At 42.7% G+C, this 17960-nt stretch overlaps 1 protein-coding gene across 1 annotated transcript in view; it reads left to right on the top strand.

Annotated features, from left to right (window-relative positions):
* The window catches only part of NFIA (nuclear factor I A), a 229749-nt gene that overhangs the window by 192899 nt on the left and 18890 nt on the right, over positions 1-17960 (top strand). The window contains exons 10-12 of the mRNA XM_085306080.1: positions 5906-6069; positions 8628-8793; positions 15927-16018. Of these exons, the coding sequence (XP_085162206.1) occupies positions 5906-6069; positions 8628-8793; positions 15927-16018 (422 nt within the window). The remainder of the gene's footprint in view (positions 1-5905; positions 6070-8627; positions 8794-15926; positions 16019-17960) is intronic.

The raw sequence follows: 17960 nt of genomic DNA, 5'->3' as shown, positions 1-17960 counted from the left end.
ATTAGAACACTTCATTTTTTTTCAAGAAGGGCCTGGAAAAGGATSCTTCTGCAGATATATATCTGCAGAAAACTATAACCTGCTTCAAATTAACTGATTCTTTATTATCTGATTATACAATTCAATACAATTTACAATTTTATCTCTTACTCATTTGCCCGACACCTGCGAAGTGCTAATCTAATCAGTGAGTACGACTTATTTTATTAGTAATTTAGTTTGATATTGGCTACTACAAATCAAGAAGGGAAAAGACAAGACTGGGCTTCACAATTGGACAGTTGAATTCAACATTCTGAAAAACCCTCTTTCTTCTACTCTGCACAACAGTACAAACTCCTAAAACATTAAAAAAAAAAACGGTAGAGCTTGCAACAGCTGTASTGCATAATTACTTGGCCCAACAGCAATAGTTTTAAAATGCTGGTATATCTGTTGCAGGCTACCATACATTGTCATCTAATTTTCAAAAAAAAAAAAATGTCTGGGGTGTTTCAGATGAGCTTCAATGGAATTAGGATCATGTGTGTTTTGAAATACTTGTGCCTGCCTTGAGATAGAAGGATAATTCCTGCCTCCAGTCCCTCCCTTCACAAATAACAATTTAATAATACCAGATAGTCCAACTCCTCCATACCTACAGCAGGTAGAAATGAAGTTCTGACTTTGAAATACATATTTTTTCRTAGGTGGTAAAACTTAAAATTTATATCGTTTAGTGAGGTCAGTAATAAAGTATAAATGTCACAGGCTGAAAGACGCCAGGAGAAAAATGGTTTGGCAGCATGGAGCTGCTTAGGGATACATAAATAATAAGTCAATAAGTAAATAAATAATAGACAAAGATCTCTGTTTTATCTTCCATTTGAAGATCTCGAAAAATTTACAGTCACTGACTGAGGCTTGTAATATCCCATCAGAAGCATACAGGCAGTCATTGCCCCTTCTTACTTGCAGGAAAACTTGCATCACTCTAAGCATGGTTTTCAGAAGCAAAGACTTTATCCTTTTTATTAAAGACCTTTGAAAATCACGACTGACGTGGTTTGCCCATGGTCACTAGTCACTCTTAGAGGCAAGTGTGCTTCTATTGTAACACAGAGGTGATGCTGCTGTTAGGAAGTCGGGTCTGTCACTTGAACCAATCTGATTTGTTTGAGTAGAGGGTTTTCAGAAAGGTTAGATTATAATAAAAAGTTGCCTGGAAATGAGGATTTTACATGTGGTCCTTAACTTCCTGTTAATAAGTTTCAGGTTTCTGACTTGCAAAGTATCTTTATTAGGGTAAGCAGAAGATTTGGGAATTTTGCTTGTTACCACTGGATTATCACTGATTAATAGTTGCATCTAAAAGATGAAGCTGTGGTGGTTCATGCTGTGGCGGTGTTTTCGTGACATTAGGTAAAAGCATGCCACACCTGAAAGTGGGTCAGGTTTTACTGTTGGCATTGCTTTACTACTTACATTTCTTGGGATCTTCCCACAGACCTAGGAACCAATCTAAAAAGTTGATGCCAAAAGCCACAATTGTAACAAGAGGAATCTAAGTCCCTGACCAACATGGGTGAATCTATATGATGGTTTATAGAAAAGAGGCAATTAAAATCCTGTCCAGATTACAAAGCTGAATACTTGGCTATATTTATGCTTAAGGGAAAATAGAGACTAACAAGAATTACATGGAATTGCCTTATGAAGAGTCAGGTGATATGGTGCAAACAACAGGAAACAAGAGAAAAATGTGAATTTTTGTGGAATACTTCAGGAGAAGCAGGGGGAAATAGCAACCGGAATTTGAAGTCTACGCTAGCTTACATCCTTTCATTGATTTAAAATGTCGGTGAGGATTCCTTCATCTGGAAACGTGGTTGCGCTCTGCACCTAGAACTTGTTTGCTGAGCGWGGTCTCTGGGCACCTTCATCATCAGAAAGGCTGTTTTTATATCCACTGGAGTTAGTGGCAGTAACGTAGCTATCAGGCTAATGGTCTGTCTGGGCTGGCAGTTCTCAGGCTTCAGCACTTAGTTCACTCTCCCTAGTAAAAGCGSTGCACGCCACAATGTTCATCAGCTGAACAGCAGTAGAGTCTTCTTACCAAACTGCCCTTCCTATTGCCACGTGAGAAGTTTGATATTTCCCAGCGAGAGGCTGCAAAAACAAACCTTTGGGAGATCTTTATACCATTCCTTACTTCTTATGCTAATCCATCTCCTCCGAGAAAACAAAATCCTTCATGCCGATGWATGGCACAGACCGAGGACTGACGACAGTCTTGCTTCCTTCCTGCAGTCTTCCTGGTGCTGGGCAGGAGCCCTTGGAGGCTGTGCCGAGGAGCCAGCCGCGGCTCAGGGCAGGAGCCCCCCTCTCCTCCTTGCAGCATGCGCCCTTCCTCCCGGAATTATTCTTTATCCTTCCTGCATCCATTTTTCTCTTCTCTCTCACCCAAGACCCTCTCCTTGGGAAGATCACTGACAAATGCTTTCCAATTTGTTTTCTCTTCTGACATGCTGAGGAGGTCAAAGGCAACAGAGAATGACCCTGCACTTACAAGCCTATAAATATCTCTGATAGCCATAACACATCTTTGATACAGCAGTCCAACTTCTGTGTGGACACATACCTTGGAAAAGCTACATGCAGCGAGGTCTCCAGCCTAGTTTTGAATTTCCACATGTTCTCTAGTTGCAGTGTTTTGTTCCTTGCTACATTTCTGTCTCTTTTTCCACTCCGAGGAAGAAAGGGAATGAATTTGTTCCCAGATGTGTACACAGGATAGTGCACTGACGCAATTTCAAATAGTATTAACAGAGCTAGTGCTGAAATGAAACTTTGATAATAAATGTTTAAAAAAACAATATATTTTTGACTTAATTCATTGTTTTCCACAGAAACTTTCATTTCTCACTTTTATCTTCAGTCTTYATCTTTCATTTGGCATACAGGCAAAGGGGGGGAATAGAAAAGAAGACATAGAGGAACAAAAGAGGGAAGAGAGGAATAGAAATGTTGTATGCGGATGAAAATTTTTTCACAGTCATCAAAATTCATACCACCAGTTTTTATTGAATAAACATTCTTGGCAAAATATTTTGACAAGCTCTAAAATTGCTGTTAATTCAGGGAGAAGGTAGTGATACATTCATACATGTAAATTAGTTATGACATAAGTGGCATTAATGAAGCTACACGGATACAGGGGTGGTATAAGTGAGAGCAGAGGCTGACATGTCGGTGAAAATCATCTAACTAAAGGCAAGTGCTTACTTATACTGGAGGTGTCTCCACCGGAGCCAATACCCATGGGATCCCTTCATAGGCACTGGTGAGCCGGTCAATATTGTCGATGAAGTCAAAGGGGTGATTCATCTATCCAAATGTGGTGGTCTATTTTTGCATGAGATAAATGGCTCCTTAGACTCCATCAGTTCTATTTAGTAGCTCTCTATTGATTCCCAGATAACTAACTCAGATTAGCCTCATGATAGGCACCCCACTTACTAAGATGAATCCCACATTATTTCTACCTTTAATAGCATGCTTTGGAGATACAGGCTCTCTCAAGAGGCTAGGGACAAGAAACCAGTCTTCGTTTCTTCCATTTTGAGGATCTGGGTTCTGTATCAGAAGAATTTTCAAATATACAGTAATTTAAGATGCAAAGTCTGAACAAGACTCTGAAAACAAATATTTCCCTACATTTGTTAAAAAAGGAGGGGGGGGAGAAGAAGAAAGGAAAAGAGAAGCACAGATGTGCAGACAGGTTAGACAGGCTAGGCTCACAGGTATTTGACCATGGAGTAACTATAGGCATTTTCATACAAAGGCTCGTAGGATATGCTGTAGGAAGACTCTTCTTCTCCAGTTGAGTCCACATCCCGTAGTATCTCAATATTGAAGTGTAGGTACAGGTCATGCTATCAGAAGGATATCACTGGACCCACATCTACATGGACCACAGATAGTTGAAGGCTGTATGCTACCTTTCGCTTCTTCATCCCCACGCTTTCTTTTAGCGACGTTTCCCTGTTGCATGAGACGCAGTCCATGCCAYGCATTTAGTATGTGTTTCTCTTTCCATTGTGAATATTTTAAAAGGTATTAARGGGAGCAGACTGGGAGGACTCATGGGGTTGGTGATGGTACAGTGGGGCTTTTCACAGCAAGGGCAAGAGCTTCATATTCATCCCATATCAGCARCTACTAGGAATTGCTACCATGCAATAGTTGTCACCTTGAAATGGTGTCCTGTGTAGCAGGTCGGTGATAGCTCTTTCTCACAGTGCTTTTCGTGGTGGTGTTGCCAGTTCTACAGAGCATCCCAGTCAGGAGTGGAGCTCTTTTTGGTGGTGGCGTCAAAGCAATCGTTCATACGGAGTCATGGAAACAGAAGTACATGTAAATGCTGCCCRGTCAACCCTTAATGAATGTTTGCAGGATAATGCCATAGCTTTGCTTGCTGCTGTCCCTGTGGTACATGTTTTATCCACATCTGCAGGCTCTGAGGTTGTTAATGGTTTAATAATGCTTCCCCCCAAAAAATCATTAATAAAATGTCATATTATTAAACTGGCAGAGAGCAAGACTAAGACACAGATTTTAGCTTTTGTTTAATTGAGGCTTTTTGATAACATTCCCTGTTAAATGAGTGCTCATTCTTATTTGATTTTGGCTAACTTTTCTGCATCTCTCCAATTTTTTTAAAAGTGCCTGTGGCTTTCTTTTTCACTCATATATTTAACTTACTCCAAAGCCAGCACATGACTTTCTGTAGGATACCACCTGCCTTGCATACCCTGTAGTTAATCAGTTATGCGTAGCTTACAAATGTGGTGTATGCACATAGAAGGATCACTGGAGCAGCATGCAAGGGAAGGATGGCGATATAACGATCTCTTTTTGGCGAGAGACAAACTGTAGTACAAAGATGAGCTTACACTCAACCAGATCAACYGGCCCCTCTGGAGAAAGAGTGAATTTGCATCCTAAAGGCGAAAAGGAGAATTCATAGCACCACCAGTGGTGGCAATTGCTACCTTGCAGTGACAACGAACAGTGGAAACAACTGTTTGCTAGCAAAGGTCCAACCCAATATAACGTGAATGCCAAGGAACAGGACAAAGGTGTCACGTAGTGTGAGACAGCGTAATTCTGTCTTCAGTCGCACTTGTACAGTTCTGCTGAAATCAGCTGAGGGTAAAAGTTACCATCGCCGGTGGGCTTGGGTACATTGCACCTTCGCTGCACATCCTCCTGCTTTTCCACTGTGGGCTCGCCGGCCTATAAATTCACCAAACTAAACATCATCCCTGAATGCGAGCTGGAGGCTTGTTGAAGAGTTTCACATAACGTTATTCTAGAGAAATGTAAAATTTTCAAAACAGTCTTGCCACTTTGTGCATGTTCATTAGCTAAAAACACATTACTTAAAATAAATGTTCCAAAATTGAGGTGAAAAATCCCCAACAACAAGAAGTGCTTGAGCATCTTTAAATTATCAGCCATTTATAGCGCAATATAAAAATGGATTCATATGTGCAAATCCAAGTTAAATGAAATGTCAAGGAACTTAACCCTAATCTCCCAAATACATTTTTTTATTGCCTGATTCATTAGGACTGCTCTTAAGGTGATGAATAGTTGTCACTTTCACCAAGAACTGTGGGTTGCTTTATATATGTCCACTAAAAACACAGAAAATCCTTTAAAACGTCTGGCTCCATTTATTTCCAGGACCTAGATGGAGTGAGTGTAGGACACAATGTGGTCTAATATATCAACTGTGAAGATCAGATGTATAAGCGATACTGTACATTTAAAAAGACTAAAACTACAGTAGATTTAAACTGTTTTGTTTTCCGAAGGCAAAACTCTACTCTATATAACGTCTTTGTTTTCTTTCCTTTAGCAAGTCCACATGCAACACCATCGACTCTTCATTTTCCAACATCACCCATTATTCAACAGCCTGGGCCATACTTCTCACACCCAGCAATCCGCTATCATCCTCAGGAGACTCTGAAAGAGTTTGTCCAACTTGTCTGCCCCGACGCTGGTCAGCAGGCTGGACAGGTGGGGTTCCTAAATGTAAGGAAGCCGTTTTTCTTTCTTCAGAAGTGTTTGTCCTATGTAAAATTAACCACGGGATAATGGGATTATTTTAACAGCATGTTTGCACACAGGAACTCACCTTGAATAGCGCTGTTGCCAAAAAAAAAAAAAAAAAAGTGCTGCTACAGCAAAAATATTTAGAAAAACAATAAAAAACTCCCCCAAAAACAGTTAACCACACTGTGGTGAAATTAACTTAAACTGTCAGAGCAGTGGTGATGCAGTGACCTTTGGGGTCCCTCCGCAAGCGCCTTTGCTGCGTGCATTCTAATCCTAGCAGAATGAGGGTTAACAAAATATGAAGGCAGAATAATTTTTATTAATTATTTTTGAAGTTCAGGGGAGAGTGGGGGGGGGAGAGCAGGAAAAGGGAGGGTGAGAAACAGATGTTTCAGATCAGCTAAGTTCATTAAAAAAAAAATACTGCCTTATAGCACTTTAGATCAAGTTGACCAGTACTTGAACTCAAGATGTTAAAAGTACAGTTTATTATGGTTTGTTATTTCTGTAAGCAGTTATCTTTTCCCCTTATCTCTATGAAAAATTAAGCAGAGTTCCAAAGCTTCAAATAGCCATTTTCATTTTTTTAATCAAATAAAGTGAATCATCTTGCTATTATTGAAATAGCATTCCGGTCAAATACAGAATTTATAAATTTTATGTAAATCATACCTAAAATAATGCTGTGAATATTTCATGAAATGTAATGCATGTAACTTTTTCCAGCCAATGAAGTAATAACTGGCAAAATTACTGTTTCTCTCCTGACACGCATACGATTGAAAGCATTAATGAGAATTAGTTTAATTATTAGCATCTAATTTATTACACTTATTTAATAAGCTATATTGTCCTCAGTGCTTCCCTCTCCCTAGCAGAAAAACTGAGCTCTACTTGCTCCAGCCAGTACCGGCTTTGAATAATGTCCGCAATATGTTAGCAGATACATTTATGTCTAGACAACAAATCAATACAGTGCTTTTCTTTTTCCTTGAGTATTCATTTGCTTAATTTATCCCAAACCATTCAGCATTATGAACTGTTAGCACGCTCACAATGAACATGCAGCAGGGGTCTTCTTGGCAGGAAAGTGACCTAATTGTGAGACAAGATAGTGTTTGAGGGATGTCACTAATATATTAGTTTATTAAAGGTACTGGATGTTGGAAAAATAAATATCCCTGAAGGATTGCTTCTTACGGCAAACTGCAGTCTTTGAAGTCAGTGGGAGTGCTGTTAAGTTAAATGCAGATGAATTTGAGTCTTATTTATGCCTCGAACCGTTTTTGCTCTATGGCAAGTGTGATTTGCACCTACCCTACTCCAAAGCCTTTCGTCAGTGCCAAAGCAGGTGAAATGAAAATAATGTCCCAAACATTTGCCAGTACGAGTATTTTGTCCCCGTAATTCAGGCTAATGGAAACCCTAACAAGAATTAAAATATTATTTTCTTCAGCAGTACTTAGGATATGGATCTGTATTTAAAACTGAGCTTTTATCATCAATGGAAAAGCAAATGTTCAGTGCCAGAAAAACTGCAGTGAGATCAATTTGTAGAGTGCTGTCGAAAGCGATCTCATCGTTTTTGTCACTAAAGTGGAACACTTGGTTCACAAACTGTTCTATTTTCACTTTATAATCATACTTGGCATCTATCCGCACGGTTTTCAAGTGTCCAGGCAATCTTAAAATTTAAACTAACCAAATTTGGGGTGGTTTCTGTTTTGTTCTGTTTTTTTTTAAGCCTGCTTCTTATTTCTGTGATACTTGAAAACTCTTTTACAAATGGCAGGTTTTGCTGGTGATCACTACAAAGACCACAGTTGTATAGCTAGGCCCGTTCTGCCTGTTATTGTGCACATCCCGAACTAAATATATGGAGTTTTTTTTTTTTTTCTAAAATGTAAAATGAGCAATTCGAAGTTCAGTAGTTTCTTTATAGAATTCTAATGGCAACTAAACTGTGAGCTGTACTATTGCTAACTTAAAAGGGATGTGGGAGTGCAGGCACTTTAATACACACTCATTCGTTTTTCCTGTAATAAGATATCAGCATGACTTTTAAGACCACCAAAAATGCTTATTTTTCCCCCTAATGAGCAGTATCTTAAGAAATTTACACTCAAGTCTCAGGCACTGATATCCTCAGGATACTATAGAGACGTTAAACTGGGAAATGTAAGGCCTCCAAAAAGCTATTTAAACTCTCACTGAGCGAGACCTAGTAGCTGCAGGAAATGTAAATAAGAGTAGAATTTAATCCAGAGTAATTCTCATCAGTTGCTAATAGGATAAATGTTCTAAAAATGAGAATTTCCACAGTTTCACAAGGTTCACAGGCTTTGAGATAAAGTCCCTTGAAGTCAGTGGAGAATTGGACACAGCACTTTCTTCGCCACCTCTCTTCTTAAGTAATTTCAGATATATTGCATATAGTTTTAAGCTGGACTGTTGTTATTAGAGGTTCCTAAGGGCAGATTTTTAGTATAATTCTTGTCTGTTTGCTTGTTTTTCGGCAGCCCAATGGTAGCAGCCAAGGCAAGGTGCACAATCCATTCCTTCCTACCCCAATGTTGCCACCACCACCTCCGCCACCAATGGCTAGGCCTGTGCCTCTGCCAGTGCCAGACACAAAACCTCCAACTACATCAACAGAAGGAGGGGCCACCTCTCCCACTTCTCCGAGTAAGTACAGCCGCCGCGGGAACCAGGGGCTAACAGCGGCGCGCAGCGGGCTCGGCCACCGTGCATCTTCTGTTGGCAGCTGGTCCACATCCCCGGGCGGGCTAGCTCGAGGGGACGGGAGAGCTCTCTGCTCTGATGGACAGCGTTCTCAGCTTGTTATATTAACAAAAAACAGTGCTAGCTTAAGGATTCGGTTTTATCTGCAGTTTTGTTGGCATTTCGCATAATCACATATGAGAGAAATCACGGCCAGTAGCTAAATTAAGACACAGACCTGGGACTTTGAAATCCTCTGTACTGTCATGAGGAGGCAATTTGGTATCTCAAGACAAGCTTTAGAGGGTACTACATGGAAATCAGACAGCAGCCCTCACAGAAAGTATTACTTCTTACACATACTGGRCTAAACTAACAACTCTTTTGAGTTCTCTTCTTTATAGTTCTTTTGGGAATAAATCTTGTTAGATTAACGCAGACGTCGTTCCCTACGACTTGGTTCCCGAGCCCTGCATTTTGGGCAAGAAGCTATGGTATTTCTTAAGCCCAGAGAGAAAGCTTTAATCCTCTCTCCACCACCCACACGGCTCCCATATGTATTTTGTGTAGCCACAAGTCAAATATACAAATTCCTGCATACACACTTGGGGATACCACTTTGGACTCACTCTGCTGGGAAACAAATGTGATTCAGCTGGGTTTGGTGCTTTAAAAAAGTCTGGATGTTCAGGGAGTTAATTGTGAAATGATTTAATGAAACTATGCTCAAACTGACATTTAAAAACAAAAGGGAAGCTTTCAATGCTTTAATGGCAACTGTAGGGGACTTGTTCCACAGTGAAGGGAGTCCAAATAACATCCACAAACAAAAATCAATCTAATCGAAAGAGCAAATCCCTTTGTGTGCTTTTCAAGCTTAATATTTAAATGCTATATGCAACTACTGCTTGATGTACAAAGAGGTATTTGCTATTCAGAACATGTGAAACCTACATTTTTAAAGCTTCATATACCATTCAGGAGATTTGCACAGGTTCCATGGGACATTTGTAAAATCTGGGACTTCTCAGAGTTCTGCACTGGCTTCTGCTACACGATAGCACCTTCCTGCAAACTCGGCAAGTTACTCTGGATTGCCTAGAAATTAAAACAGACCTTAGTATGAGAGAGTCTGGTGAGATCGTGAACACGATCTTTTAGAATCAGAACTTTTCGAATTGGTCAGCAAATTTTTGTTGAACTAAGAGGTTGATTCATTCCCTCCCCTCCACTCCTCTTTCGGAGCTCAGACTTGTGCTATCAGGAAGTTTTGATGCTTTCTGACTGGAGATACCGTCTCTTAAGTCCTATCAATAAGATTCGGTGGTGGAATCTAAAAGGTTAATGTTTACTCATAGTTATCACTGAATATAGTCAGCAATGCCTTACTGTTTCCTTGTCTTTAGAACTGGGATAAATGAAACTAGGTCAATGCAGATTTGTCATTACAGTTGTGACTCAATTTACCGGCAGTGTGTGATATCTAAAAGCAAAAAAAATGCCCAACATCATTTCAGCAGTTATCTTCATACTTAATTTCTGTGACACTGTGATCATGTAGACAAGCTAAATGCATGTCTGGCCTGATTCTCAGCTGGCATAAAAACTGGCATTTCTCCACCGAAGTTAGCAGAACCGCACCGATCGCGATCAGCGCAGGGTCTGGTCACTGCGGCTCAGTGTTCAGCAGACAGCTGCCACGTTAATTGGAAATCCAGGTTTTCTCAAGAGCAGCTAGTTAATGGTATTTAAACAAAAGATTAGGAAAATAATTACTGTTTGTTAATTAGCTAGGCTGATAGCTAAACATATAGTTTTGTACATATTGAGGCATTCATCTTCCTTTTGATAAGGAACAAGGGTGTCGAATAATAGCGAMTTGAACTGTAAACAAGAATATAATTTAGTTTAGGGCCAGATTTTACTGAAAAGTAGGTTACAGCAATTATTTCCTAAAGAAAAGTATTACATACCTACCTAAGCCAGTGGAAGCGGCTGGCCACATAAAGAGAAAAACAAACCCAAGTTCCCAGGCTTTCRGAGAGAGTTTAGTGTGTCAGTCAGTACCAACCCTCCATTTGCATTTGCGTTTATTTTTTTTCTTAATTAAATATTAGCCTACAAGTACAGATTCACCAGAGTTTCATAAAAGCCGCAGAGGAAGGTGTTTTCCATGGTTACGAACTGGGCGAGCGCACCGGTTCTGGGAGGGGCGCTGGGCTGTGGCCGAGTGCCCTGCAGAGCTTTCGCGTACGGGAAAGTCACTTCTGCAGCAAAGACAGGAGTGACATTAGATTTTGGGCAGACTCTCTCCCTTGGCTGCGGGGAGGAGAACGAAGCCCCCCTGCCCAACGAAATGGAGTACAAGGGGTTGGCATATGCCCCGTTCTCCTTCCCTGTTTTGGTCTAGTARAAAGCCCTCTGCAGAAACTAAATGCAGCTACAGCCCTACCAAAAATTGGACGATGGCCCTCCTGAGGGGTTTCCAGAGCCAGGAGCAGCTGTTCGATACACCACGGCCTCTTGGGAACGCGAGCTAAAAATCACAGCAAGGTGGTTAATGATTCTCAGAGCAATAGTGAAACTCTCCAGCTGCGACATTAACCAAAACGTGAACCTCTAGTGCTGTCCAAGGGAGGAAGAGCCCTTGGAGATGCACGCTGGGGATTTACCGCTACTGGGTGGCCAGGCAYGCTCTGGGAGTTGAAAATTGCAGCTGTGGATCCCATCCCTTTGGAAAGCCAACATTTTCCTCAGTACGATGACACAATGGAGATGGGAGTCATGAGATCTGGGAGGGTTCGTTTTTCCTCCGTAAAAAGCCTTTTTAATAGAACACATCCTTGATATCAGACACAGACCCAAAATGATTATCTTATCTCTGATCTCTTCTAGGTTTTGTTTTGCTGGTAACCCAGAACAAACACAGCACAACATTTTCTCAAACCAGACAGTTTCTGGGTTGAATATCTCATTGCCCAAAGAAACCACCACCTCCACTACGTGCCAGTTGGACTTTATCAGTATCATAACTGAGCAGTAGTTGGAATGGGAGTGTTAGAATCTGTAGCCCTCGTTGCAACAGAGGCTATGGTTGTGCCATCCAGTACACTGAGATTTTAAAGAGCAATTTTTTGCTCTTTAAATGTTATTTTCTAAGGTTTCTGAGGTTCACAACTCTGCAACTTTGCTATTTCGCCTTGTTGGGCAAAATTGCTATTGATTAATGTCCCTTTGCACAAAGGAGCTTTCATGTTAAGCAGCATTTGTGTCAGGATGAGAGGAATGATCTTGTGGCTGTAGTAGCAGATTCAGGATCAGATTGGATTTCTCCCCCTTTCGCTGCTACGCATTGACGGAGCACCCTCCAGGCAAGCCAGTTCATTCCTCTCCCCGTCCATAAAAAAATGAGGGTGATGACTGTATCATTTAATTTGTTAGAATTTGCAATTCCCTCCAAGACACTCAGCTGCAGAGGGCTCTCGGGATAGGAAGTATTGTATTGTGCTGTGTTCCTCCAGCAATTCCCTCGCTAGAGCTCCACAACATGTACACTGAGCCCTAGGCCTCTGGCGAGACAGGACAGCTGTTCACATCAGGCACATGTGCCTGTGCTTCCAGTCTGTAAAAGAGATACCTAGCAGTGCATTAGCTTATCACTGATTCGAACCATCTTTACCAGACACAAGTTTTTCTTTTTGACGCAGAGCTGTCTGGTAGCTGACAGACTCTTATACTTAATAGAAATTATTTCAGGACAGTGTATCTCAAATTAACATTCTCCTATTGCAGACAACTTTAAAACACATGACATTCCCCAAACTGTTTGTTTGTCTTGTCTTTCATACAATTTCTTGTCATTTTGGCTAAATATCAAAGCTGTCTGTGTGAGCAAACGTTCTTTCCCTGCCAGCTCCTGTTTTGCATGTTCCTGAAGTGAGGCATCATAGCTAATTTGTGGCATCACATTCATTTCTTTGGCTATGGGTTATGGTGCTGCAGACAATCCGCAGGGAATCGCAGTAGCAGAAAGGCTAGGCTGAGCAGGGAGATACTCCTGTTCAAACCCAACAGGCCAGCCCAACTTGCTATCAGCTGGTGCAAACTGGCATAGGTCTACGCAATTCCCGTGGAGCAAAGCTGGTACAGRTCAGCCCTATGTAGATCTGGTTTCTGCTCCCATTCCATGCTTTGGCTTTTCCCTTTGATGAAAGAGATTTTGAGGGTCCTACCACAAGCCCACCTTATGTATGTGCAGTGTAACATGCCACTACCCAGCTTTAACCAGTGTTATTGGTTTGCCCCATCCCGATCTCAGGACAGAGCTTAGGGATGAGAAGCAGCAGGACTTCCAGGAATCCCACCCCCATGATGTTAAACATGGTATTTAAATGAAAGCACTAGGGTATGGCAAGAAGCTGTGTTAGTGGTGGTCTAAGTGACACTTACTCCCTTTCCTGAACCAAGTTTCCTACACAGTAATAGGAATCATTGCAAATGTGTATTGCAAGTCTACTAAATATTCAGAGCCAAAATGACCACTTACAATCCTCAAACATTTCGTGACATTTTACAGCGAAGTGAGATGCTYGCTGGAGCATCTTGGGATACAGACCGCAGTATAAAGCCTGCTCTGCATACATRTTCCCTGTAGAGGTTTTTTGTATTCTTCACTTCTTGGCTCTAGCAATGTAGTTATACGCCTTAAGGAAATACCAAGTTGACATCCGAGTATTTTCAGAAAGTAAGTTAAACATAGTTTGGAGCATTAGAGAAGAGAGGCATACATAATAATTCATCCAGAAAGGTTTGAGGGCACTCTTATGTAGCTTATACTGTTTTTGAAGTGCTTTAGAACCTCTGTTTGAGCAGAGAAGACATTTCAGGCAGCGTTCTCATGGATTCGCTTTGATTTTCTACCAACTATCACAGCACAAGAAGCTGCCAACAGAGAACTGTAAACAAGATCTTGAGCAGAATGTACCTGCTCCAAGGGAATAAATGGCCTCTAGATTCATTTTGCTTCCTTAAAAATAGACCAGAAGAACCAAAGAGCATGTTTGATTTTTGAGTTTTAAGTTGATTTTCACTGGTGTAGAAAGAATTTTTACTCCTATATGATTTTGAGAAGAATCTTAATGCATGACACTAGCAACCAAGATACATCCTTTGCAAATTTGTGATGTCTTTGAATTATTAAATAGCAAATTAACATGGTCAAAAGGCAAGGAGAACATCTCGCCAGATCTACTCTGTTCATTCATTCCTTGATTTGCAGATATGAATAGCAACCAGTGTAACTGTTCATACACTAATATGCATACTGTATTACAGTTTGTAAATCATCTCGGGCATATGAAATAGTACACTTTAAAAATTCCTTTTAAGTATTTGTGAAGGAAAGGTGTTCCTTGCATGCCTTTTTGCAAGCACTAGCAAAATGTTAGCTTTTTTGAGAGAAAAGCTCATCTTATTTGAAACAACTGTGAAGAAACCTTCCTTAGGAGTGAGGGGTGCCCTAGCTGCCTTCAGATTACTAAGAAAGGAAGGTATGGGGTTCCTGGGACGGTTTTGGTGGAATGTGCTGTGCAAAAGTAAAGCTGTCCGTCTCACCTAGTTGCAAGGAATAGGGGCCATGGCAGGAAGTGTTGAGGCTCAGGCACAGAGCAAGCGGAAGGACGTGGCTCTGCCTCCTCGTGCACTGGTGGAACTCCTTGCCAAAGGGTTTGGTGGGATGCAAACAGTTTGCATGRGTTCAAGGGCAGACGGGGCACTCTGAAATGAGAAATTCCTCGAGGGCTCTTGAAATACAGGAAGTCTCTGGGCTGAAAATAGTCGAAGGCTAGGAAGAGAATAGGAGGAAGTAAATATGTGATCTGTTCTGACTCTTCTCCGTGCCTCTGCTTACGGCCCCTGTAAGGGAGAGGGCAGCGGGTAGGACGGGTCATTGGTTTGATTCTGTACAGCCCTTCAGTGCAGTCTCATCCAAGGCAATGGCACTTCACCAAACATTTTGCTTTAAGAAAGGCAACAGGCTTTCATCCATACAGACAACTCAGTTTCTTTTTCGACTCTTAATTCACTTTATTTTTTTTCTGTAATTTTGAGGCCTGAACATTATATTTAGTCTGACTGAAATTTGGCAAGTAACTTTCCTTTTTACATTGTTTTTTTTGTCTCTTCATTGGATAGCTAGATTGTCTGGGGATTTTGTTCAGCAGAATGCATTCCCATAAATATATTTAAAATAGACAGCGTCACTGTTTGTATTGAGGCGTCTATTTAGGTTATTTCAATTTAGATCTGAACATGCAAAAAAAAAAAGAATAAAGGAGAAGATTGCATGGGGAATTTTCAAGTGAGAGGAAGACTGAAAATGCACTGAAAGCTTTTGAACTGGGAAGTACGTGGCAATGAGGACAGTTGCAGCGGAGAATACAATGCAACAATAAAATCATTAAAGTACTTCAAGTTTGGAAGTAATCTGGTTCCTTGGCTTGCATTGCATTTAATAGCTTTACATTTATGGGAGCCATTCCAGTTTTTAAAGGCAGCTTCAGCCTTCAGACTGATTGCACTTACCACCCCAGYGAAACTGCAACCCATTAATTTTTTACCGAAAGGATCTCCCTAGTTTGTCAAACACATCAAGTGAACATTTTAGAGACTGCAGACCACAGCAGTATGAAAACCAAAACTTTACACGCCGGATTAGCGCGGGACGAGGGTCCGAGTCCGTTAACGAGCGCTGCAGTAAACGCACCGCCAGACCAGGCTCCATCAGCGCCGGCGGCGCCCGCACGCCCGCGGCACTCCTGCCCCCGGCCGCGGAGCCGCGCCGAGCGCGTCGTGTCCCGCGGCGCGGTGCAATCGCGGGGCGTCCTCTCGCAGCAGCCCCGATACGCCCGTGCTCCTACCCCCACCGTCGGGAGGGAACCTCTCCGCTGCCGAAAGCCCAACTCGCGCTCTCTAAAACGTTCGCACGTGTCTGTGTTAAAACATCTGCTTAAGGTGGCGCCGAGACGGTGTGTTTTTTGGTGTTGTTTGTGTGCAATCTCGTGCCGCTTCCTCAACGCATGTGTCCCTTCCCTTCACAGCCTACTCGACACCCAGCACCTCCCCCGCAAACCGGTTCGTCAGTGTTGGACCCCGGGATCCCAGCTTTGTAAATATCCCGCAACAGACTCAGGTGGGCCGCTTTCGACTTCTCTGCACGCCTGCCGCGCCGGCCCCGCGCCGTAGCTGCCCCGCGGCGTCGCGGCACGCTGCCCGTCCGCCTGGCTGCCGCGCGCGCTGGGCTCGCGCGGCCGTAACCCCGCTTGCGGCGAGCTCGCTTGCTAAGGCCTCCTAGCGCGCAGGGTCGTTCTGTTTTGTTGCTGCTGCTGCTGCCGCCGCTGTTTTGTGTTGTTCTTCCCCCCCCCTCCCCGTCCCCGCGCTCCCGGCTTCCTCCTCCCGCTGCCCCTGCGAAGCCGGACGGGCGCGCGGGGAGCCCCGGCCAGCGGCTCCCGCGGCAGAGCGGGGCCCCGCGGCGCCTCCCGCGAGCCGGCGAGCCCGGGATCGCCGGCACGTCTGCTTCCCTCCACGAGAGCAGAGCGAGGCCGGCCGAGGCGGGCCCCCCGAGCCGGGTGGACCGAACTCGGAGAGCTGCTGTGGTCGAATCAGAAGCTCAAGTAAACGTTTGTGTTTCTTTAGGAGAAGGACAAGGTTTAAATGCGCTTTTTCCAAGCCGTATCAAATTCCCAGGGTCGATTAAGAAAATAGTTGTTGGCAGTTTTGTTAGCAGCTAATTTGAGCCAGATGTTGAAAAAAATTAAGACTGTGCTTAATATCACGTTATCGTGGGGGAGAAGGTATAAAAAAAGTGAGTAGAACTAGTGTTTTAGGACAACTGTAGCTTGTAATTATAAATAATTGCTTGACTACATTACAGTGCTTTTAAAGGTCAACAGCAAGAAACGTTTATAAYTTGTTTTGAGCTGGCTGCGATGCCTAAAAAAGTAATTAAATGACCAGGAAAGAGCGGGGTACTGCTTCTGCCTCCTGAGAGCGCTTTCAGGCTGTCCGCGAGCCCCTGGAGAGCGACGGTGCCCGCTGGCRGCTCCGCACGGGCGCTCCGCCGCCCGGGACCGCCAGCCGGCAGGGCTGCAGCCAGGTGCCGCGAGCACGGTGCCGTTCCTCGCTATCAGTTCTTTGTGTACGATTTGTTAGGGGCTTTAGTTTATGGCTCTGTCRACAGCCCAGGTTAAACCGCGCTGCGTCTCAAACCTTCCCGGCGCTGAAGAGGGTCACGGAAAGTACAGCAGCGGGACGGAGCGGGGTTTTAACCCGTCAGACTCTGATTCCCCCCCTGCCCCCCTTAGCAAAACCCAGCCTGCACCCCACTTCCCACCCCCTTGCCCTTCCTTTAGTCGGTGGGTGTACGTGACAAGTTTTCATGTGCCTTCACGTTTTAATCATTGCATTTCTCTTGTGATTTTGGAAACAATTAGAGTACACAGGAATAAGGAATGTTGAGGTATATACTGTTAAAGTCCTTAAGCGTTCGGTCCTTTCCTTCATAGCTCAGGAAACTTGAAACCCGTTGGAGAATGCTACATTACCTTTTTCCAGAAGACTTGAAAAACTACCAGTTGGTAAATTGATTATATAGTAAGTCAGAACAGGATTAAGCCTCCAGAATATTTTAAACTTATCTGCATCTTGCAGCGTGTTTTCCCCACRTAAGTTTGTTGACTGCAAACTTCAGTGCTCCTTATTTATGATCTAAATCATTTGAAAGTGCTCTAGCCTTACTTTAAGTGCTTCTAGGTAATGCAGTATAGTGAATAACATTGCTGTACAGTGAAAAACAATACTCGAGCACAGCTTTCAATTAAAGTCAAACATGCTGCAGTGGATAAGGAGACAGACTTCCACTCTCTGACTCCAGCTGCATCTCTGTGCTTCTATACATCATTACAATGCCACAACCCACTTGATACTAAATATATAATTTATCAGTAAAACTCAGTACTTATTCATGAAACAACTCTGTAGCTGACCATGTTTTAAATCAGAGAAAGCGGGGTAAAAATACGAACTGCAATGATTTGGAATTTACTTAATGTTCCTCTAAACAAAGACATGCTTTT

The sequence above is a fragment of the Rhea americana genome, unplaced genomic scaffold (assembly GCF_003343005.1).
Source record: "Rhea americana isolate MKP2758 unplaced genomic scaffold, rheAme1 scaffold_230, whole genome shotgun sequence".
Classification (NCBI taxonomy): Eukaryota; Metazoa; Chordata; class Aves; order Rheiformes; family Rheidae; genus Rhea; species Rhea americana.
Note: the sequence above shows the minus strand (reverse complement) of the source record. Positions and strands in the feature narration are given on the sequence as shown.